At 33.3% G+C, this 24,751-nt stretch overlaps 1 protein-coding gene across 13 annotated transcripts in view; it reads left to right on the top strand.

The window, feature by feature from the left end:
- The window catches only part of LOC128219835 (Na(+)/H(+) exchanger beta-like), a 134,882-nt gene that overhangs the window by 60,598 nt on the left and 49,533 nt on the right, over nt 1-24,751 (top strand). For all 13 annotated transcript variants that reach the window (XM_052927927.1, XM_052927915.1, XM_052927925.1 and 10 more), the window contains 3 exons: nt 2,714-2,795; nt 4,583-4,610; nt 5,293-5,408. In XM_052927927.1, the coding sequence (XP_052783887.1) occupies nt 2,714-2,795; nt 4,583-4,610; nt 5,293-5,408 (226 nt within the window). The remainder of the gene's footprint in view (nt 1-2,713; nt 2,796-4,582; nt 4,611-5,292; nt 5,409-24,751) is intronic.

Here is a 24,751-nt window from a genome sequence, read left to right as displayed (position 1 = left end):
TAAATTGGAGGCACTTAAGGCGGAAGAAGGAAGGTCCTAATAGTTTAAGCCCGGAATTATAGTTATTCGGGTTTTCCCAGCCTAATCCTCCGATACAAACAAAATTAAACCGTTGTTATATACACACGTTACTTCGGAGACAATAGAGTCATTGGACTGTTACATGAATTTCAATAGCTCGATATTCACCTTTTATTTGTACCGGCATGGGAAAACCCAGTTAAGTTAATTCCGGGCTATATATATTGTTCAACAAGGGCATGAGTGACATTGAGCATTCTCATGAAATGGAAGCTTTTCCTTTTAATCTCATAATTAGACAGAGTAGTTGGAGTAGTTTGGTCCCAGCTGTTTTAGTGATCCTTGAATACGATGTGCACGGAAGTGAGTTAAAGAAAGTAATTATAAATAATAACAAGTATTAAGCAATTGATTTTGAAATTAGATACCTGTTTTCTAAGTATTTGTAGTTACTGAACCCGCTGAAGTGTGGCCGTTGGTATCAAACTATGCAAGTTTGTGTTCTGGCCTCCAAGTGAATCCTGCATTAGGACTTTTTTATTGATTTCACCGACGCTGTACGCGTGTCAGCACTGTATTTAATTATGCTGTCCGATTTCTCGGTTATTTGAACAGCGAAGCCTGCATGAGATTCATCTTGTTTTATTATAGGCTTTAATGAAGCTCCGCTGTGGTTTCAGTGTAATCATGGTCAAAATATGGTTTATGTCTAGACTTTAATTCCCTGAGAGCGAATTCCTCTGGCCTATGTGGGAACCGTACACCAGGGAGGTGTTGACATGGCATCGTTCCGAATAAGCAGCATTTTTGGGGGGACAACTTAAACGTCCAGGAACCTTTATTTCATATGAATTATTGCGGACACAATGCAAAAACAGACACGTCTGGAAAATAGTTTTATATAGTCTGGAAAATCTTTCCAACGAACTTTAATATCAACAAGTGTTGTGTTATGAAAAAGTAGCTTCATTTGAACAAGTATCTATAAACACTGATCTCTGTAGATGTTTGGTATTCTGATCGGTTACTTTCATTGATTATAAGTGATAATCATTTTCAAAATTACATTTATCAATTAACGGAATCAATTACAATTATAAAAATAATGAACAGAAATGACACTTTTTTGACGAAGCATGGTTTCATGTAGTAAATATCATGCGTTTAGATACTTAATTCCATATGTATTTTTCGGATTCCATTTAAAACATTTTTAGAAATAGTTCCGTTAAGTCTTTTACGAAACTGTTATATCAACAAGTGTTCCTGACGTACAACTCCATTCACTTATTTCATTGACCTCATGACCTTGACACACACACCTTAAGACTTATGACTGACCACTATATTTGTGGTGGATACTAGTTTTTTCTAACAAAAAACGAACAACATTTTGAGAAATGCAAATTCTGTATTTGAATAAGCATCTGGACAGTCAACTGAACAACATAATGCACACACATGTAAATACAATCAGAAACATACATATATTTCAAGTTATCAATATCGAATACACTAAGACATTCTACAAATTGAAACGTTTCCACAAACTATGAAAATATATGTTGTATTTGTTATACATATCCACAATCGTGAAACATTTATAACCATGCAATACAAGGCCCATCAAAAACTCTAAATCTTTTAAAAAAAGTTAAGTCTTGTCCGTTTGACTGTCCGAAACTGAATGACCAATTCACTGACCAATACCTCGTTTTCCTCGTGCTAACTTACAACGCCACCTAGCGTTCATTTCATTTAACTAAAGAAATTAATTTACTTCTAATTCGTAAACTCAAACTAAGTAAATTACATTTCCGTTATGAGAAACTTCTCAACAAGTATCTATTAACACTGATCTGTGGTTCGGTATTATGACCTTGGTCCGTTTCAAATAAGATCTTAGTCGGTTATAGTCGTAAATTGAGTGTCATAGTTTCATTTTTTCTTTGCTACACACTTGAGTGATCTATATTTCAAAACAATCCTTCTCCCATATTTCAGAATAACCCTTCTTCTATATTTCAGGATAATCCTTTTCCTATAGTTCAGGATAACCCTTCTCCTATATTTCAGGATAACCCTTCTCCTATATTTCAGGATAATCCCTCTCCTATATTGCAGGATAATACTTCTCCTTTATTTCAGGATAATACCTCGCCATTATTTCAGGATAACCTTTCTCCTATATTTCAGGATAACCCTTCACCTATATCTCCGGATAACCCTTCTATTATATTTAAGGATAACCATTCTCCTATATTTTAAAATAATCTTTCTCCTATATTTCAGGATAACTCTTCTCCTATATTTTAGGATAACCATTCTCCTATATTTCAGGATAACCCTTCTCCTATATTTCAGATATCCTTCTCCTATATTGCAGGATAACCCTTCTCCTATATTTCAGGATAATCCTTCTCCTATATTTCAGATATCCTTCTCCTATATTGCAGGATAACCATTCTCCTATATTTCAGGATAACCCTTCTCCTATATTTCAGATATCCTTCTCCTATATTGCAGGATAACCCTTCTCCTATATTTCAGGATAATCCTTCTCCTATATTTCAGATATCCTTCTCCTATATTGCAGGATAACCCTTCTCCTATATTTCAGGATAATCCTTCTCCTATATTTCAGGATAATCCTTCTCCTATATTGCAGGATAACCCTTCTCCTATATTTCAGGATAATCCTGGAGTCTGCCTACAGTCTGCACGACCGGACATTTTACGACAACGTGGGGACAGTGATGGTCTATGCAGTTCTGGTAAGCCGAAGTGTTATGCCCATTAAATCCTCCTGCATTAAGAAAACCTAAATTGACCTGTGCAAAATGTTGGCCTGCAACATATATGGATGTAGGCCTCGTACTTTGTTTACAATTAGTCGTACATAGTAATTATAGATCTATGGGATTATTGTTAATATTATTGTTCTTATTATTATGATGATGCTTATTATTATTAGTATTATTAGTATTAGTAGTAGTAGAAGTAGTAGTAGTAGTAGTAGTAGTAGTAGTAGTAGGAGTAGTAGTAGTAGGAGTAGTAGTAGTAGTAGTAGTAGTAGTAGTAGTAGTAGTAGTAGTAGTAGTAGTAGTAGTAGTAGTAGTGGTAGTGGTAGTAGTAGTAGTAGTAGTAGTAGTAGTAGTAGTAGTAGTAGTAGTAGTAGTAGTAGTAGTAGTAGTAGTATCATCATCATCATCATCATCATCATCATCATCATCATCATCATCATCATTATTATTATTATTATTATTATTATTATTATTATTATTATTATTGTCGTCGTCGTCGTCGTCATCATCATCATCATCATCATCATCATCATCATCATCATCATTGCCCCGCGCTCAGTTAGGTCGGTCCAACTGTCGATCAGGATAGCTTGCGGTATGGTTTGGTATACTAAGTAATTGCGAAAGTTATTTTGCCCAGCACTGTTAATTAATAAAATCAGTTTAAGATACATATAATAAATAAAAAATAAAAATAAATCTATTTTAGTTTACATGTATACTTTCTCATCACAATACTTGTTTTATGTTTTATCGTTTTTTAACAAATTTAAACCTAAACTAGTGTAAGCGATTACTGCATGTTAATTTGAACTAAATGCCTTGCTGATAACATGCATTAATTAGCAGTGAATGGGACGCCAGCATAATCGTCAAATCCCTATACATATAGTCTTAGGTCGTTACTATGTTATTTTATATTGTTTGAAAGTATGCACTTGGAACAGAATCAAAGCCATCATGCGGCACCCCGGTAGAAGTAGCTGTAACTCTGCTATTAACAAGCAGACAATTCTGACATAATCTGGCTCAGGAATGCAGTAATTATGTTTCGTTTTGAATGAAATCACAATATGCTTATTATGTCCTCTTTTTTCCATCCTGTAAAAGGTTTCTTGTCGTAAAATAAAAAAGTGGATTGTTCTGAAAACATTATTGCACTATTTATCTGCGTGATTTATTAGAAAATACAGCGAGTTGTCTGTCTCATAATTCTAAGACAATGAAACAACCAATTTCTGTAATTCGATTGATGACAGATATTTGTGTTTCACAACAGAACAAATTTGCACAAATTTGGTTAAATTACATTACATTCTGTTGATGGTAAGATTTGCCAAATTAGTTGGGGGGGGGGGGGGGGGGGGGTCGATAAAACTGGGGATTGCGTCGCCGCCATCGCTGCTTCATGACTTTGCATGGTCTCTGACAATTAGTTACAATTCCTGAAAAAATGTATCACCTAAATAACATAAGATTACGGAACTTTCCAGGAAAGTGTTATTATATTATATATGTTACGGTACATGTATGTTTTATGTGATATATACCCCAATTATCCAGTTACATGTGTGTTCAAATGGGAAAGTGTTACCTCAATAGTAGTCCATTGTATGAGAAATTGTTACATTAAAAAAAAACAAATGAATTTGTGTTTCTTTTTATCTAAAGAGGAACTTGTTACCTTAGCTATCTGTTGTATGTGTGGTCTAAGAGGAAATTGTGTTGCTTTTTAACTCGTTACGTGTATGTTTCAGGGAACAGTTCTCAACTGCTTCATGATTGGTGAGTGTAGTCATCGGATATTTTTTTTTCAAATGCATGATTTGAAATTATGTTTTATTTAATATTATTGGATATATATATATATATATATGATCTGTCACAAGTTGTCATATAATATACAATATAATTCAACGAGTTCAGGAAGTATGTTAGTAAGCGAGCCTTTGGCAAACTTGTTTACATATTTCCCTGGACGAGTTGAATAAGATCAGGTCTTATATGATTACGAGTGTCAGATTCTTTTCATCACATGTTTTTGCAGCCAATACGACTTACCTGTTTCACATACCTTAGTGGTGAGCGGAAAACAATGCCACTTTCCGCGCTATATGCGTTTCAGTAATATAGTGCCCGGGATCATTTAAAACAACAGATACATCCGATCGTTTGAATTATGTTTATAAGTAGGATGCATACAAATATGATATAAAAATTAGCTTTTTTTAAATTGTGATGTCATATCCGGTAATTTCTGGTATGTTCATGACGTCATTTCTTGTTTCAATACATTAGGTACCGACCTTCTTTAGAAATGCTTTAACAAATCAAGATGAAATATCACGCACTACTCTTGCCCCACTATCCTGTATAAGTTCCCACATCCCTAGCCAGTAGCTTTCAACATAGACGGCGATAAAGATATGTGTTGTGTTCTAAATCATGTTATGTTTATTGTCCCCAGGCCCCTCTCTGTACGGAGTGTACCAGACGGGAGCGATGGGTTCCGGTATGCCTCCCATCTCCCTGGTCCAGTGTCTCGTCTTCAGTGCCATCATCGTGGCTGTGGACCCAGTAGCCGTAAGTAGGTCACTCATTGTGATAAATCCCTATCCGTTATAGTAACAGTTATATATAAATCACCAAAATATTGTCGTCTGCCCCATTAGCGTGGCCGACATCCGGGCGGCTGATAGTAAGTCATTAACTATGATAATCCCATTAATTGTTCATGAAAACTTTTCGACACAATCTTCGTTATAACATTAAGCCTACCAATATTTCGTCTACTGGGCCATCGCCGTGGCTTCCTGAGGCCGAAAGTAGGTCGCTAATGTTGTTATACCCCCTTTTTTAATTTAGGAACAGTTAGGTTACATACATGTATATAGATATACATTTTTTTGTATATATATTAAAACAGTAAAGTGATATCTGGGAAATTACTATCAGTGCACATGCGCACAAAAGGCAATATACAGCTGGCGTTTAACCAAATTTCAATGAGACTACATTTTCATTAGTTCAAACTAAACCTTACGTTGTATTGTATGCCTACCAGAAACATCGTAGCTGCATGAAGGTTTCCCCTTGTGATCAATATAAACAGCACTGTTCTAGAAACTTTATCTGTCCTATATATACTTTGTGTTCCCGAAAAGTACACCGATATGTTAATAACTAATATCGATTTTTAAAAAATGCATACTTTATGATTATAGTCTATTTTGTCGTATAGCAAACATATAAATCAAGTATTGCACTTAATATAGGCGTAGCAAACATGTTTCTACATTATGGGACCTTTCATTCGCTTTAGGTTTTGTGAAGGCACTATCGCTTGGGTTTAAATCATAGACATGGATAGGTCGCTTATGGTAAGCTGCCATTTTCCAACTAAGGGCATTTGTTCTGTATTGTACCGGAAGCAAAATGTCTCTTTCTCTGTCTCTCGAAACATTGTCATTAATCCGGAGTTAGATGGTCCGGAATAATTGCTTTAACAAGATGTACAAGCGCGGTCAAACTCACAAAGTAGTCGTATATTCGTCCAACATTGCGTCCCAGTTTCTCTCACGGTGTCATCGTTTTAAAGGGGAATATCCGTATGGTTGTTCCTTCTATACTTTATGTAATGAAAACAATCTTTTCTGTTCGATGCACCTGTCCCATGATTATTATTGCGGCCCGAACGAAATTATGTTGTTGAGAAACTTATTCTTAAATCATACAAATAATGGCAAATATTACGACGGAGTTAAATGACATGCGTTCAAGTGCAAAGCGATATCAATTTACCTTTTAAAATCACGAGAGGTTTTTACGTGATATGTATTTACCTTCTTTCAGATAACTTAATAAAATTATGTCTAATTAATTGTTAAAATTAAATATGGTATGTTAACTAAAGGCAATTCAAACGTGGTGAAATGCTTAAATACCAGATTTTTTTACATACTGTTTTATTGAAAACATGATTAGTTCATGTGAACATCTACAATGCTTAAACATTTATTGTTTAACAATGGGAAATCAGGGGAGAGAAAAAAATGGCCTAAATATGTGACAGTCATTGAATGGGAAAAGGGAACTCTAATCCACGAGGATGTCCCAATGGCTTGTAACAACAGGACTATCTCCTGGGCATTATGAGGTCATACTTGCATAACAAACCCGGTAGATGTTTTACCGATAGCATCTATCGGGATAAGTCCAGTAGACGCTTTACCGATAGCATCTACCAGGATAAGTGCAGTAGACGCTTTACCGTTAGCATCTACCAGGATAATTCCAGTAGACGCTTTACCGATAGCATCTACCAGGATAAGTCCAGTAGACGCTTTACCGATAGCATCTACCAGGATAAGTCCAGTAGACGCTTTACCGATAGCATCTATCAACATAAGTCCAGTAGACGCTTTACCGATAACATCTATCAGGATAAGTCCAGTAGACGTTTTACCGATAGCATCTATCAGGATAAGTCCAGTAGACGCTTTACCGATAGCATCTATCAGGATAAGTCCATTAGACGCTTTACCGGTAACATCTATAAAGCCAGTAGACTTAACACATTTAAAAACAAACTTTAAGATGCACTTTTACTCCCAAATAAGATTTTCCACAATAAATACAATTGTTTCGATGTACCAAAAAGGATGAATAAATATCGAAAACAATGGTTCTTATGAAGGATACCGGCTTTAATTTGAAAGATAGGTGCAGAGAACACGGTATTTCTACCTCATGAGATGATAGATGAGCACTGTAAACTTTAAGCATTTACCAATCATTTAATATTATTGCGTTTTCAGCTATTAACTACACGGTTAAAATCTTGTTATCAGAAATCAATATTTTCCATAAATGCATTATTTAATAAGTACTTTAAGGTTAACCACTCAAAATGTATGTTTGTTATACATGTGTATGTAATGATTTTGAATAACAGTGTCAAAACAAACACGCACTGAGTGTCTGAGTGAGTATGGTTTTTGAATCTTGAATTTAGCTAAAACATATTGCAAAACGAAGAACTGCACCTGTTGCCTACTCAACTCAACTCAGATTTATTTATTGCACACAAAATATAAACATGCTTATAGCAAATACAAAGTATGCAAAGGCATGACTTGAAGCAATTTCCAGTAAATTTTACAGAAAAGCAAAACGATATAACCTTGGTTGAAAGGAAGAATAACTACTGGTTTTTATATGTAAAAGAGACCACAGGCAAGTACAGTGTAAGTCATTTTCCTTGTGTCTATCATACAGAAGACGCATGGAAATCTAATTGTTTCTTGTCTCTACTCCAACTTTGTAGATATTGCATTCGTTTGTAAATGTCTGATTTTCAACTTGACTTATGATATACAATATTTCCAAACGAAATTACCAATTTGATATCACACAGTCCTAATGAGCCGACAAAGACCGTCGCAACCTGACAGACAGGGCATTTATCTTTGAACTGGTTATCTGTCTAATACCATAACTTAAATGTTCTAAATGACATTACTTGACATTGACATATTCAAGTTATATTATGTGGACTTATAATTAAGTCAATCTTTTCACTTACGGTCGTATTTCAGTTCATATTTGTAAGCGATTTTGACCAGTGATATAAAGCAAAATTGTTTCAGTGAAAGATATAAAGTGTATATGTAAAGTTATATATTTCACCGAGTGAGCACTAAAAGCTTTATTTCATGAGTATTCACTGTATCTCCCATAATTAATTGCCTTGAGCCTTAAAACTGACTGCTGCACGTATGTATCACAACTGAAGACTTCACAAATACACAGGTGACTTGTGGATAATTGATTTGTATGTATGTCTGTGTGCGGTCCTTCTTACTTCCTATGATATATGACTGTCTAGATATCGTTGTACAATACGCAATACTAGGCCATCGAGTGCAACCTAAATAAGACATTCTCGGCAGTTCTGCTATGCGGATATTACAGTGTCAAGTTGTAGATGCAATTCATTTCCTTCGGGCTAAAACGAAAAGTACTTGAAAACATCAAAGTCCGGGGGGTGGACAGGCTGTCTGTCAGGCTTTTATGTTTCTAATGGGGTTAATTTATATCAAAAATATTGCCAGGAAAATCCATGACATACTTAAGACTTTTTAGTCTATAAACCTTGATGGATCACAAATGCCTCATCGATCAGCATTTATAAAGTTCTGAACAACATATATAACTTCTAAGAAACCTTTTTTATGATAAACACCTGTTATTGTATGCAATTGTAAACAGCATTGTAAAAAACGCTATAATAACGTTTTCAAATCAATGAAATGTCGAGCAAAGTGTAACAATGTGTGAATCCATGCCTTTTTATTCCCTTAAGTCAATATTGATAAACTTCTGAATTACACTAAAACGGAAGATTTAAGTTTTTAATAATAAACACTCCCATTCTTAGTATCAAATAAACTTTTTTCGCTCGCTCGCTCGCTCCTGTTAAAATGGGGGGGGGGGGGGTTATGGGTTTTTCTCTAGTACTTCCTTTCGTTTTTGTAAAAATCTATTCAATTCATATTGATGCGGCCTTGCGTAGTTAATTAAATACATATGATTGCTTGACCTTGACCTTGCACTAAGGAAAGACCGGTTACCAGTATCCGAGGAAATTACCACTGATATATATTCATTTGCGCTATGGTACTGAGGTCTGGGTGTATTATTGTCATCAATCTAATATGTTGTATATGCATTTGATGATATATATTTTTATGGATTTACCTAAGATTGAAAATGTATCTGTAGTATACACTACTTGACACTTTTTATGATTATTTTGAACATCACATCCTCGCTATCACCGTAAAGTTGAACTTTCTATAAAGTTTTGTATTATGCTTTTCCTAATGAAGGAGAGTTCTAGTTAATGCTTTTGGTATCGAAAGGGTACAGTAGCATTTAAATATATGCAAACATATGTTTACTCAATGGCATTCACATTATACACTCGGAATCTTTCCTAACAATACTTTTTTGTATTTCATTTTTTATACAAAAATCAGTTGTAAGTCCGAAACAATTTGCAATCTGGTTGGTAGATTATTTCAAAAGGATTCTAAACGCAAAGTGACAATGCATTGAATTATTAATGATTTGCGCGTGCACCACGATTGCAAAATGTATTTTTTTTGTATCTCTATCTCCAATATCCAATCATTTCGTAACACAGCTTCAAAATAAAAGTTTCTTCTCTTGTTTTTCCACCAATAGTTTCAAAAGCACGAATATTGCATTTCAATGTGTGCAGCAATTTATTAGTTAATTGCTTTTTCAGTTATACGTGCAACATATCTGCTATATATTTAATATTTCTATCACATTACACATTTATAAAACACCTGATCTGCGTACATAACAAGCAATGATATGCAATAAAGGATAATAATACTTTGGCCTGGGTTCAAAAATCACTTAAGTCGTATAATAAGCTAAGAAGATTTCCAGCAACCTGATATTAGTGTTATTATAACTTTGTTATCAGATTCTAGAATTTCAGACGGAAAGATACCGTTCTCTCATCTAAGTTTTCTTCGTTATACTGGCTTCCTGTTTGTAAGTTTAACAAGAAAACAAGCGAAATATTCCTATTTATTATTTATAATAGTACACTGCATTTAAGCTGAGCAACATAGCAATTATGTATGGCAGGACGTGGGCTGAACCGGGTAACATAATCATAAGATCTTGTAAGATCTCTTGTTCTTAAGTTAAACTAAGAAAATATTTCAGAAAAGTTGCATGTGATGATGCTTGAGCGAAAAAAAGACCGCAGGCAACGTAAGTGGATTTTCTTGTGGATAACATACAAAAGACATATGGAAATCAAATTCATTGCTTGAATACTCTGAACTCAGATAATTTGTGCTCGGCCGTATATTTCTGATCTTTAACAATACGTCGGTGACAGAAATATACCAAGCAGGCTTAATGAGCCAGTAACGACCGTCTTTTTCCTGGTTATCTGCGTAACACAATAACTGTTGGTCACCAGCAGAATTTACCAGGCATTGTGAAGGACTTTAACGCCATATTCAGAATATATGATAGCATACGATAAAGCCTATGCTGCCTCCTGTATAATAAAAGAGTTAGTTATTTCAGATATTAAGGTCATTACGTTCGCTAAATACGTAGACACCTAATCTTTTTTAAACGTGTATCTAGTGTTATAATGATTAATAGAAACTACAGGGTCATGCCCAGTAGCCATAAAAATACGATGACACTATCAAGAGGCATCAGGCGAAGGCCATTCAAATACGTAGGGACATAGTATGTATAACTAGCCACATATTTCGGAAATAAACTCCAGTATTACCGCTTGAATAAAAGTGTTACCTTTTCCATTTTCAACCAGAACACCTTCAGAAAGTTGCCTGATTTTTTAGGAAGTAATTCCAATGTGCGAACTGGTTTCTCCTCGCATGGATAAATATATAATATTTCACAAATACACGAGAGGCTAAAAAAGAGATGATATGTATGTGCAGAAACTGTTATGTGCGATTCGTCTTGCTTCCTATGATATATTAATGTCGTCTATGAGGTTGTATTCGTAGTCAGTTACATGACATGAAGTAATTTCTTAATGAATAAGAAAGGCATGTTCGATACGCTCACTCTGCCAATTCTTATTCATTAATTAACTTCATGTCAGCTAACTATTACTTAGAACTCCTCGTATGTTAGAAACAATCTGTTCTGTTCGATAACAAAGCGTTAATTTGTAAATATTCCTCCGGGAGAGGAGTGAGGTGGTTGACGTCACAATAATTGCCAATAGTTGACAGGCTGTCCTGTTTCACATCATCCTGTTTCATGGACCTGTAAATTTTAGTTAAGCTGAAATGTTTAGAAAAGGTAACAATATTAAAATCCAACTGGTTAAAGGCACATAAGCTGCTATTTTGATGTAATTAAATATTTATGAACACCTCAATTTCCATATAAACACGTCAAACAAAATACCAATTGTTGCAAATATGCAACATAAGAACACTTGCTTCCGGAATGTTGATCAAATATAAAAAGAAGAACAACGATTGTTGCCTATTCTATGTATAATACCTCCGTTAAATGCAGTTTTAAGTTAGTTTACTTGTGTGTATCAAACATAAGAGGTCTGGAAATCTAATTTAATTCTTGACTACACTCATTCGTTTGTAAATATCTGAATATAACTTTACTAAGAGAAACAAGATGTTCGAACAAACTTACTTAATACTTGATATCACTCAGACCTAATGAGATGGCAACGACCGTCCCAAGCTGACAGACAGGACATTAATCTTTGTTCTATATATGTTTAATAGGTGATGTATATATGTTGTATTGATGAGACTTTAATAAACTATCAAATATTGTTCTTGTGATTTGCGTAACACCATAATGTATTGTCACTAACACAAATATCACCAGACAAGCTGAAGAAAATTAAGTTACTTTTACAAAATAAAAATAAGATGTGTGGAATTATGATTTAGCCAATCTTTTCACTAACGATTGTATTTTAGTTTATACTTGTAAACGCTTTAACAAATGTATGTCTAGTGATATAATAGATAAATGTTGGTTTGGGATAGATTCGTTACATATTTCACCAAGTGAACACCAAAATCAATTTATCACGGGTGGCGTAGCGACACTATAAGGAATTCAAATTAAAAATATGAACACCACCCTTCGAAATACTTATAGTATTAACTATTTTTCGCTCGTTCCTGTTACAAAGGGGAGAAAATGAGTTTTAATTGTAAGTCAGTCTTAACATTTTGGTAAATATCTATTTAAATAAAAAAATAATGTCTTTAACTTATTTGGTGGTGTTTTTTGGTGCATGCTTGGGAATCGATCTACGTAAAATTAAATCAACATAATATTTGAAAAAACCTCGATTGTCATTGGCAAACCTAAAATTGCAAACACCAAACTGGTGTGGCCTTCCAAGTAAGCCATGGTAGTGAAAAATACTTTATGAACCATTTTTGGTGCATTCGTCAGAATCGATCTCCGTGAAATGAATGAACATCTGAGAAAATCTGATTTTGGTAAACAAGTTTTATTAAACAAATTCATCAACTGTATACACGCGGCCAACTAAAAGACAGGGTATTTCTTTTAATTCTGTAGCAAATCTATTACAAGCAGAACGATTACCAGACACTGTGAATGACATTTCGTGCTATATACACAATATATATTAACACATATATTGTCCAACTGTTAGGTCGGTCTGTTCGCTATCTATCATATGGTTGCTAGTTCTTGTAAACGTTTTGAGACAGTGTATGCTTAGCACATGTAATATAAAGAGAGAGCATAGCCTACAAGACTTTACGTTTTTGTTGGTATTAAACTGGTTTCGGTTTTATATCGGTTTCACGAACTGTGCTTTTGTTATGACTGTTTCAAATTAAACCAAACCAGTTTGATCAGGGGTTTTTAACGAAAACCGAAACCGGATTTTGAAACTATCGAAACCCCTACCGGAGGCGGTTTCATCGGTTCGTTCCATCCGAAAACTAGTTTACTTTGAAAACAACATGGCGGAATGTGATCAACCACATTTATTGAAACTCAATATTTTTTATAACAATGCCTTACAATGGGCAAAGTAGCTAAATGAAAAAGGTAATATTTATAATTAGAAAGAAATGATGGCTACATGCAGAAGCTCCACCATGTTGTTGAAACTGTTCACAAAACCATACATTTGTTACTTCAAGCAAAACTACCAAAACCGGTATCGAAACTACCGAAACCATTGAAACTAAAACTGAAACTGATTTGGTATTAGCAAAAACGCCCTAAGATTAACATTAGCACTAAGGATATTGTATAGACATTAAAAAATATAAATCGACGAGTATGAATGGAAATAAAAATGCGTGAGTGCGTGCGTGCTTGTGTGAAACACATCTATACCATTTCACCACGCTAATTTTGTCTACAAAATTTCCTTTCGTTGGAAAATGTCACATGGTTGAGTGATGATCCATACCCTAGAAGCCAATAATGGCGACACGGACTTTCAAAATACGTATAACTGTAAATTGACTTTATTCTGCCATTCTACGCCTGCCATCCTATTTTTCCAAATGAATAAGGGTTTCAGTTTATCCGTTGTATTTTTATTGTTTCCATCCAGTAGAAAGTAATATATGCGACTTAAATGAGAGAGGATGTTCGCATAAACAAAATAACAAAAATGATTTCAAATTCAAAAACATAGTAGTCATATACGCATGGAACACAGTGCCAGTCAATATGTACAACAAAGACACCTGTGGTTGTAGTTTGGCACCACTACCGGTAATGATGGCGCGATGATGGAATGAAATCGAGTAATCTTAGATGGGCGCCAAACATTAATGATAATCTTTAATGATCGTCAAAAATCGTTATTTATCGTATTGTTTTAATTTAATAACCATAAACTACACGTATATTATAAAACAAAATCCATCATAGTTATTATATTAAATTTGATGCTATGAATATACAAAGACAGTCAAAATTTAAGTATTTTTTATATTGTGTTTTCAATTTGTTTGGTAATTTAAAATGTTTTAGAAATAGAAATTGTTGAAATAAACATTTCTGTAAGGAAATACAATTCCGATTATTTCCGATTCCATCATCGATTTTGATTTTCAATTTCGATTCGATTATCGATTATGATATCCAGCACCAGAGCTAGATGCTAAGCAAAAATCAAACGAAATACGATTCAATACTATCATTTACATAAAACAAGCATATGTTTACTCAAGAGCATTGAGAATGTCGCATTCACATTTTACACTCGGAATCTTTTTTAGCTGTACTTTTTTGTATATTTTTAAACAATAATCTGTTTTAAGTCCATAACAATTTGCAAATTTGCTGGTTGGTACATTATGTCAGAGGGATTCTAAACAAATGCATTGACTGATTAATGACTTTCGCGTGCTCAACGATTACAAAATGTATCTCTGTCACCAAGAAATAGAAAGAGATGTGTATAAAATTATAACAGGTTGGCATGGGGACACATTCATCCTTGTATTTGTATAAGGAAATAAAGGTAACGCTCAAATTGTCAACTTGCGTTGTTTTACAGGAACATTCAAAATTATAAATATTTTAGATAAACGCAGAATATCCTCCCAAAATTTAAATATTGAACTAGGGAGACATATCAATATTTATAGACAAGATGTACACTGTGTAATTTAAATGATATTGTAGATTAATTTTATTTTGTATTAGTTTGCTCATTGTCAAATGATATACGACAGAATACTATTCCTAAATATTATGTCAGAAATCCGAGTATGGTAACATTAACATCATAACTGAATTCTGATGATAAACCTTTGTTAATAAAATAATCCATTTTCTGTACCAATGCTTTAAAACAAGAGACTTAAATATATAAAAGCACCCATAACGACATCCTAACATACAGTATTTCTTAAGTCATATAAGATATTGTATAACCTGTTTGTAAATAATGTAAATGTAGTCATTTTGGTCTTTCATGCATGCAATATTTAATATTTACATTTGCTTTGACGATGAGGTATATATGCTTAAGTTAAATAAACATTCTGTTCTGTTCTGTTATTTTCCAATATTGAATCATGTTGTAAAGAAGTGAAAACACACTGAATGAGAAAACAAACACTTATTCCCTTGTTTCTTTTCCACAAATAATTTCAACAACACGATCATACTCTTATCATTTCAGAAAATTATACTTTGGCCTTAGTTTTACCCAAAAAAATCAGTCACATAAAAGCTTAGCAATTCTTTAGCGACCTGATATGATTTTTATAATAACTTTGTAATCAGATTTTAGGATACTAGAAGGGAAAATAGTGTTCTAGCGTCTTCGTTTTTTTCTGGTCTCTTGTTCTAACATATTGCAGAATAGTTTAACTGAGATTATATTGCAGACTAGTTTAACTGAGAATATATTGCAGAATAGTTTAACTGAGAATATATTGCAGAATAGTTTAACTGAGAACATATTGCAGAATAGTTTAACTGAGATTATATTGCAGAATAGTTTAACTGAGATTATATTGCAGAATAGTTTAACTGAGAATATATTGCAGAATAGTTTAACTGAGATTATATTGCAGAATAGTTTAACTCAGAATATATTGCAGAATAGTTTAACTGAGAATATATTGCAGAATAGTTTAACTGAGATTATATTGCAGAATAGTTTAACTGAGAATATATTGCAGAATAGTTTAACTGAGAACATATTGCAGAATAGTTTAACTGAGAATATATTGCAGAATAGTTTAACTGAGATTATATTGCAGAATAGTTTAACTGAGAATATATTGCAGAATAGTTTAACTGAGAACATATTGCAGAATAGTTTAACTGAGAATATATTGCAGAATAGTTTAACTGAGATTATATTGCAGAATAGTTTAACTGAGAATATATTGCAGAATAGTTTAACTGAGATTATATTGCAGAATAGTTTAACTGAGAATATATTGCAGAATAGTTTAACTGAGAATATATTGCAGAATAGTTTAACTGAGAATATATTGCAGACTAGTTTAACTGAGAATATATTGCAGAATAGTTTAACTGAGAACATATTGCAGACTAGTTTAACTGAGAATATATTGCAGAATAGTTTAACTAAGAACATATTGCAGAATAGTTTAACTGAGATTATATTGCAGAATAGTTTAACTGAGAACATATTGCAGACTAGTTTAACTGAGATTATATTGCAGAATAGTTTAACTGAGAACATATTGCAGACTAGTTTAACTGAGAACATATTGCAGACTAGTTTAACTGAGATTATATTGAAGAATAGTTTAACTGAGAACATATTGCAGAATAGTTTAACTGAGAATATATTGCAGAATAGTTTAACTGAGAACATATTGCAGAATAGTTTAACTGAGAATATATTGAAGAATAGTTTAACTGAGAACATATTGCAGACTAGTTTAACTGAGAACATATTGCAGAATAGTTTAACTGAGAATATATTGAAGAATAGTTTAACTGAGAACATATTGCAGAAAAGTTTAACTGAGAACATATTGCAGACTAGTTTAACTGAGAACATATTGCAGACTAGTTTAACTGAGATTATATTGCAGACTAGTTTAACTGAGAACATATTGCAGACTAGTTTAACTGAGAACATATTGCAGACTAGTTTAACTGAGAACATATTGCAGAATAGTTTAACTGAGAACATATTGCAGACTAGTTTAACTGAGAACATATTGCAGAATAGTTTAACTGAGAACATATTGCAGACTAGTTTAACTGAGAACATATTGCAGACTAGTTTAACTGAGAACATATTGCAGAATAGTTTAACTGAGAACATATTGCAGACTAGTTTAACTGAGAACATATTGCAGAATAGTTTAACTGAGATTATATTGCAGACTAGTTTAACTGAGATTATATTGCAGACTAGTTTAACTGAGATTATATTGCAGAATAGTTTAACTGAGAATATATTGCAGAATAGTTTAACTAAGAACATATTGCAGACTAGTTTAACTGAGAACATATTGCAGAATAGTTTAACTGAGATTATATTGCAGAATAGTTTAACTGAGATTATATTGCAGACTAGTTTAACTGAGATTATATTGCAGAATAGTTTAACTGAGAATATATTGCAGAATAGTTTAACTAAGAACATATTGCAGACTAGTTTAACTGAGAATATATTGCAGAATAGTTTAACTAAGAACATATTGCAGACTAGTTTAACTGAGAATATATTGCAGAATAGTTTAACTGAGAACATATTGCAGAATAGTTTAACTAAGAAGATATTGCAGACTAGTTTAACTGAGAACATATTGCAGACTAGTTTAACTGAGAATATATTGCAGAATAGTTTAACTGAGATTATATTGCAGAATAGTTTAACTGAGATTATATTGCAGAATAGTTTAACTAAGAAGATATTGCAGACTAGTTTAACTGAGAACATATTGCAGACTAGTTTAACTGAGAACATATTGCAGACTAGTTTAACTGAGAATATATTGCAGAATAGTTTAACTAAGAAGATATTGCAGAATAGTTTTACTGAGAATATATTGCAGAATAGTTTAACTGAGAATATATTGCAGAATAGTTTTACTGAGAATATATTGCAGAAAAGTTTAGCTGAGAATATATTGCAGACTAGTTTAACTGAGAACATATTGCAGAAAAGTTTAACTGAGAATATATTGCAGAATAGTTTAACTGAGAACATACTGCAGAAAAGTTTAACTGAGAATATATTGCAGACTAGTTTAACTGCGAACATATTGCAGAAAAGTTTAACTGAGAATATATTGCAGAATAGTTTAACTGAGAACTTATTGCAGAATAGCAAACTGAGAAGATATTGCAGAATAGTTTAACTGAGAACTTATTGCAGAATAGTTTAACTGACAACATATTGCAGAAGAGTTTAACTGAGAATATATTGCAGAACAGCTTAACTGAGAATATATTGCAGAATAGCTTAACTGAGAATATATTGCAGAATAATTTAACTGAGAATATATTGCAGAATAGTTTTACTGAGAATATATTGCAGAATAGTTTAACTGAGAATATTTTGCAGAAAAGTTATATTTGTGTTGCTTGATCTGGGAAAAGACCACAGGCAATTACAAAGTAAGTGGATTTCATTGTGGATAACATACAAAAGACATATGGAAATCAAATTCATCTTGACTACGCTGAACTCAGATGATTTGCGCACGACCGTATGTTTCTTGTTTTTAACAATAAGTCAGTGACGGAAATATAGCAAGCAAGCCTAATGAGTCCGTAACGACCATTACATTATTATTTGTTCTGCTGATCTGCGCAATTCCAACTTTTGATCACCAGCAGAATTTACCAGGCATTGTAAAGGGCATAACATGCCATATTCGCAATATATGCTATATTTTTCCACCTTTGTAATAGTGAGTCAGTTATTCCAGTTATTCGCTAATTTACTCAGAAACCATGATTTGGAAACGGGACAATCCCAGTCGCCATATCTGTAACAATACGATGACGCTGTCTAGAGGCTCAATGCGAGGGTCTATCAAACACGTAACGAAATGTATACAATGCACAAAGCAACACATATGGACCATACATGCATCAAAATATTTTTATTACTAGCCAAATGAATCAGACAGAAACTCCAATATTGTCGCCGGAATGATGTAACTCTATATTTGAATATAACACATTCTAGAACTAGCCAGAATGTTCGATGTGCAAACTGGTCTGTCCTCGTGTGCATCATAATTTCAGATTTCACAAATACACAAGAGGCTAATGGAGAGATGATTTATATGAACGGGAACTGTTGTGTGATATCCATCTTGCTTTCTAGGAAACATTACTGTCTAATATAAAAATATAAATCGTTGCAAATATTATGTAGAATGACTTGATCTATGAGTGTCAAATACAGATGAGAATTCCTCTTACATAAGAAAAAATCCAATCTACTAGAAAACAAATCGTTGAAGTCGCGCAATATAGGTTATATATTTTAGCGCTTTAGAAATAGTGAGATGTAAAACATTATCTGATATTTCCGATCGTTTAGCGCTTTAGAACTGGTGAGATGTAAAACATTATCTGATATTTCCTATCTTTTAACACTTTAGAACTGGTGAGATGTAAAACATTATCTGATATTTCCTATCTTTTAACACTTTAGAACTGGTGAGATGTAAAACATTATCTGATATTTCCTATCTTTTAACACTTTAGAACTGGTGAGATGTAAAACATTATCTGATATTTCCGATCTTTTAGCGCTTTAGAACTGGTGAGATGTAAAACATTATCTGATATTCCGATCTTTTAGCACTTTTGAACTGGTGAGATGTAAAACATGATCTGACATTTCCGATCTTTAGCGCTTTAGAACTGGTGAGATGTAAAACATTATCTGATATTTCCGATCTTATAGCACTTTAGAACTGGCGAGATGTAAAACATTATCTGATATTTCCGATCTTTAGCGCTTTAAAACTGGTGAGATGTAAAACATTATCTGATATTTCCGATCTTTTAGCACTTTAGAACTGGTGATTTCGTGGCTACTTAGATACTTGGTGGAAAAAAAAAACAAGGCTCCATTTTAATTTGACAAACTCATTTTCTTGTTTTGTTTTGATCATAAAAGTCAAATGAGTTAAACATAATAATGCATAAAAATGTGTGCCCTTTAATATGTAATACTGGCCCCAATTTCTCGAAAATTCTTAAGTACATTAAATGTGCTGAGCGCGTTATTAACGTGCTCAGCTTGATCACGTTAATTATTTGCATTTCACGAAAAAATAACTTGCTCAATAACTTAATTAAGTTGGATGTTGAGCACGTTATTTGAGTCAACTAGGTATGTAAGTTAGTTATTTCTCTCTCAAATATGGCCGCCATACAGCGTCGTCTGCAGATACTACGCCAGAGAACTCGTGATCTTCCGTTTCCGAGGGTCTTTCAAGACCGTTCAAACCCTCTGGAGACTCTATCTTTTCCTGAAATATTCTTACGCATTAAGCTTTTTACAAACGCCTTCCCAGGCTGTTTTTTTAGCTTGCCACCTTGTGTGGCCCCTCGTTCCAAAGAGTACATCAGACTCGACTGATATAAGCTCGAGGCAGTAGCTTTTCTCTGCTTCTGTCCAGTTGGGAGCTCTTTTGCTTCCATTGTCCATTGTGCAAGAATTTGACATTTCTATCGTCTGTTGTCAGATTTTCCCGAACTTTATACTTTCTTACCTTTTTTTACCGAAGAGCTCTCTTTTAACCGAAATTACCGAAAATATAATCGCGTTATTTTTAATCACTTGAGTAGCTTATTGAGCACGTTCAAGAAATGGGATTTAGCTAACCTACTCAGCTGAGAGCGTTATTTTTACTGAGCATGTTATTGAGTTAACGTACTTAAGAATTTTCCAGAAATTGGGGCCTGGTTAATCCTCCGGGAGAGGGGAATGGTTGGAGTTACAATTATGATTTCAAAACTTGTCTGGCTGTCCTGTTACATATCGTCCTATGTCATATCCCGGGTTTGTGAAGAAAGGCGATTACAGTGTTGAAATCCCACGGGTTTAAGGCAAATAAGCCGCTTTATTGTTGAATATATTTATAATTATATCTGGAGGACGGGGGGTCTCACTTTCCATTTAAACGTGTCCAAAAAGTACCCGAGGGGAAAAGTTTGCAACATTAGAACACTTGCCTCCAAAGTTAGCTCAAATCCATTACAAAACGAACTACAAAAAGATCTGCATTTGTTTGTTGTTTTTTTAAATCTATAAGACCTCAGTTAATAGTTTTAAGTTATTTTCATTGTGTCTATCAAACATGAGAAGTATGGAAGTCTAATTGATTCCTTTACAACACTGATACGTTGGCAAATATCAGATATTTGACATTACTTCGGTAAACAAGATTTCCGAACAAAATTACCAATCTGATATCACACAGGCTTAATGACCCAAAAACGACCATCGCAAGCTGCTAGACAGAACCTTTATCTTCGTTCTGGTTATCTACCTATCACCATCATTACTTACTTGTTACCAGCACAAATATCACCAGACATTCTGATAGTAATAATGTGACATTTACACAGAAAGCCACAATTATGTAGGCTTATAATTCATTCAATCACTTCACTTACGATCGTATTTTAGTTCATACTTGTACACCCATTTGAAAACGCATAACTAGTGATATAGAGGATAAATAATTGTTTAGTTTCATATCGCAATATTTTTTTCCGAGTGAGCACCTAATTGTCATTATTCCTGTCTTGGCCACGAGTGAAATATCTTCATTCTATATTTTATCATATGGCCATCAAAATATATACAAAAAAGTTAACTGTGTGTGGGTTTTTTTGTTGAAAATCTCGCTAAAGGGTATGACGTCGATGAAATTTTTCCCCAACCCTATGCGCGCTGACGATTGATTTGAAATTGGGAGCGGACTAAACAATCATGAATAATATCTATTGGTTATTTGAACTGGTTAAAACAGTTTATTATCATTTAAGGTTCACTAATTAATCTCCATAAACAACCGAAAGCATAAAATGAATTGTTTATTTAGAATGTATAACTCACAAAACAAATCTTTCAAACCTGACTGCTGTACGTGTGCATCATAATTTAAGACTTCACAAATACACAAATGGTAAATGGAGATATGTTTTACATAAAATTATTTAAATATGTGAACGGTCCATCTTGCTTTCTATGAAAGATTACGGTCTAGAGATCGCTGCACACTACGAAAGACTAAGCCTTCGAGTGTAAAATCAATTAAAAACCTCGACAGTTCTACTATGCGGATATTTCAGTTTCAGTTTCAGTTTCTACATACAATGAATTTGTTCGGGCTAAACAACGATATTTGTTTAAAACAACCAAAGTCCGGACGGTGAACAATGTCTGTCTAGCTTTATTGTTTCTAATGGGCTTAATTTATATCAAAACTACTGCCAGGAAAATCCGTGGAGTACTTGAGACTATTTCGTCTATAACCTTGATAGATCACAAATGTCTCAATTGGTCAGAATTAGTAAAGTTCTGAACAACATATAGAAGAGTTTTCTTATGATAAACACCTGTTATTTTATATAAACATCATTGAAAAGAAACATTATAAGTGGATTTTCTTGCAGATAACATACAAATATAGACATATGGAAATGAACTTTATTTCTTGACTACGCTTAACTCAGATGATTTACACTCGACCGTATGTTTCTGATCTTTAACAATACGTCAGTGACGGAAATATACCAAGCAAGCTTAAAGAGCCAGTAACGACCATCACATTTGTTTCCTGCATGGTTATCTGCGTAACACCATAACTTTTGGTCACCAGCAGAATTTACCAGGCATTGTGAAGGACGTTAATGCCATATTCACAATATATATCATATAAGCCTATCTCGAAACATACTATTTTTTTAACGTTCAGTCGAACTTTCTTAGCTTGAATCCCAGGGACCCGCGAAAATATGAGTTGTATTCTAAGTCAGTCAGATGACCTGAAGTAATTTCTTAATGAATAATAAGGGCGTCTTCTATACGCTCACTCCGCCAATTCGTATTCATTAAGAATTATCTTCATGTCATCTAACTATTACTTAGAACTCCTCGTATGTTAGAAACAATCTGTTCTTTTCGATAGCAAAGCGTTAATTTGTAAATATTTCTCCGGGAGAGGAGTGAAGGGGTTGACGTCACAATAATTGCCAATAGTTGTTTGGTTATCCTGATTCACATTATCCTGTTTCATGCCCCGGCGTTTTTTAGTTTAGCTGAAATGTTTAGAAAAGAAGGTTACATTTTTAAAATTCCACTGGTTAAAGACAAAAAAGAAGCTATGTTGATGTAATTCAATATAAAATATATCTAAACATTTTTCTTAAATTTCCATATGGACGCGTCAAACAGAATACCAAATAGGACAAATTTCAAAAAGAAGAACCGCAGTTGTTACCTTATCTATATAAAAAAGACCAGTTAATTGCAAATTCATGTTATTTTACTTGTGTCTATCAAACATAAGCGGTCTAGAAATCTAATTTAGTTATTGACTACTCTAATTCGGTTGTAAATTTCTGATATTTAACAATTCTTGGAGAAGCAAGATTTCCGGAAAAAAATACTAATATGATATCTCTCAGGCCTAATGATCCGAGAACGACCATCGCATACTGACGGACAGGGCATTAATCTTTGTTCTTGTGATTTACATTAAACCATAACGTATTGTCACTAACACAAATATCACCAGACAAGCTGAAGAAAACTACGTTACTTTTACAAAATATATCTAAATTTTGTGGGCTTATAATTAAGTCCATCTTTTCCATAACGGTTGTAATATAGTTCATACTTGTAAACGCTTGTAATGTATGACTAGTGATATAAAGCATACATGTTGGTTCGGGGGTAGATTTGTAACTTATTTCACCAAGTGCGCACCAAAATATACCAATTACGGGTGGCGAAGCAACACAAGATGTTAAATGTGAACACCACCATTCTAAATACTTATTATATAAACTATTTTTCGCTGGTTTCTGTTAAAATGGGGGGGGGGTGAGTTTTATTCGTTAGCCCCTCCTAATACGTTGGTATAATCCATTGAAATATATATATATATATATATATATATATATATATATATATATATATATATATATATATATATATATATATATATATATATATATATAATGACGTGAGAATCGATCTACGTAAAATTAATCGACAGAAAAATTGAAACAATCGCTATTGTCATTAGTCAACCTTAACATACAAACACCAAACTGATGTGGCCTCCTTCCAAGTAACCACTGGTGGTAAAGTATATTGATTAAACTAGTTTTGGTGCGTTATTCAAAATCAATACATACACATGTATAACAAACATAAATTTTGACTGATAAACTTTTAACTACTTACTAAATAATGCATTTATGGAAAATCTGAATTACTGATTAAAAAATTGTAACCGTGTATTTAATAGCAGAAAGCGCAAAAATATTAAATGAATGGTGATTGATAAAAGATTTACTGTGGTCTGCTATAGTCTCATAAGGTAGAAATACCGTGTTTTATGCTCATTTCTTTCAAATTAATCTCTGTATCCTTCATTAGAACCACCGTTTTCGACATTTATTCATCCTTTTTGGAATATTTAAACAATATTATTAATTGTAGAAAATTAAATTTGGGAGTAAGAGTGCATCTTTAATGAACATCTGAGAATATCCGATTTTGGTAAACAAGTTTTATAAACACATTCATCAATTGTATACACGCAGAAAAAACTTCGTGTTGCTTAATTCTGCCATTA

This window comes from Mya arenaria, chromosome 15 (genome assembly GCF_026914265.1).
Source record: "Mya arenaria isolate MELC-2E11 chromosome 15, ASM2691426v1".
Classification (NCBI taxonomy): domain Eukaryota; kingdom Metazoa; phylum Mollusca; class Bivalvia; order Myida; family Myidae; genus Mya; species Mya arenaria.
The sequence above is the reverse complement of the archived record's forward strand: the minus strand, read 5'-3'. Positions and strand labels throughout refer to the sequence as shown.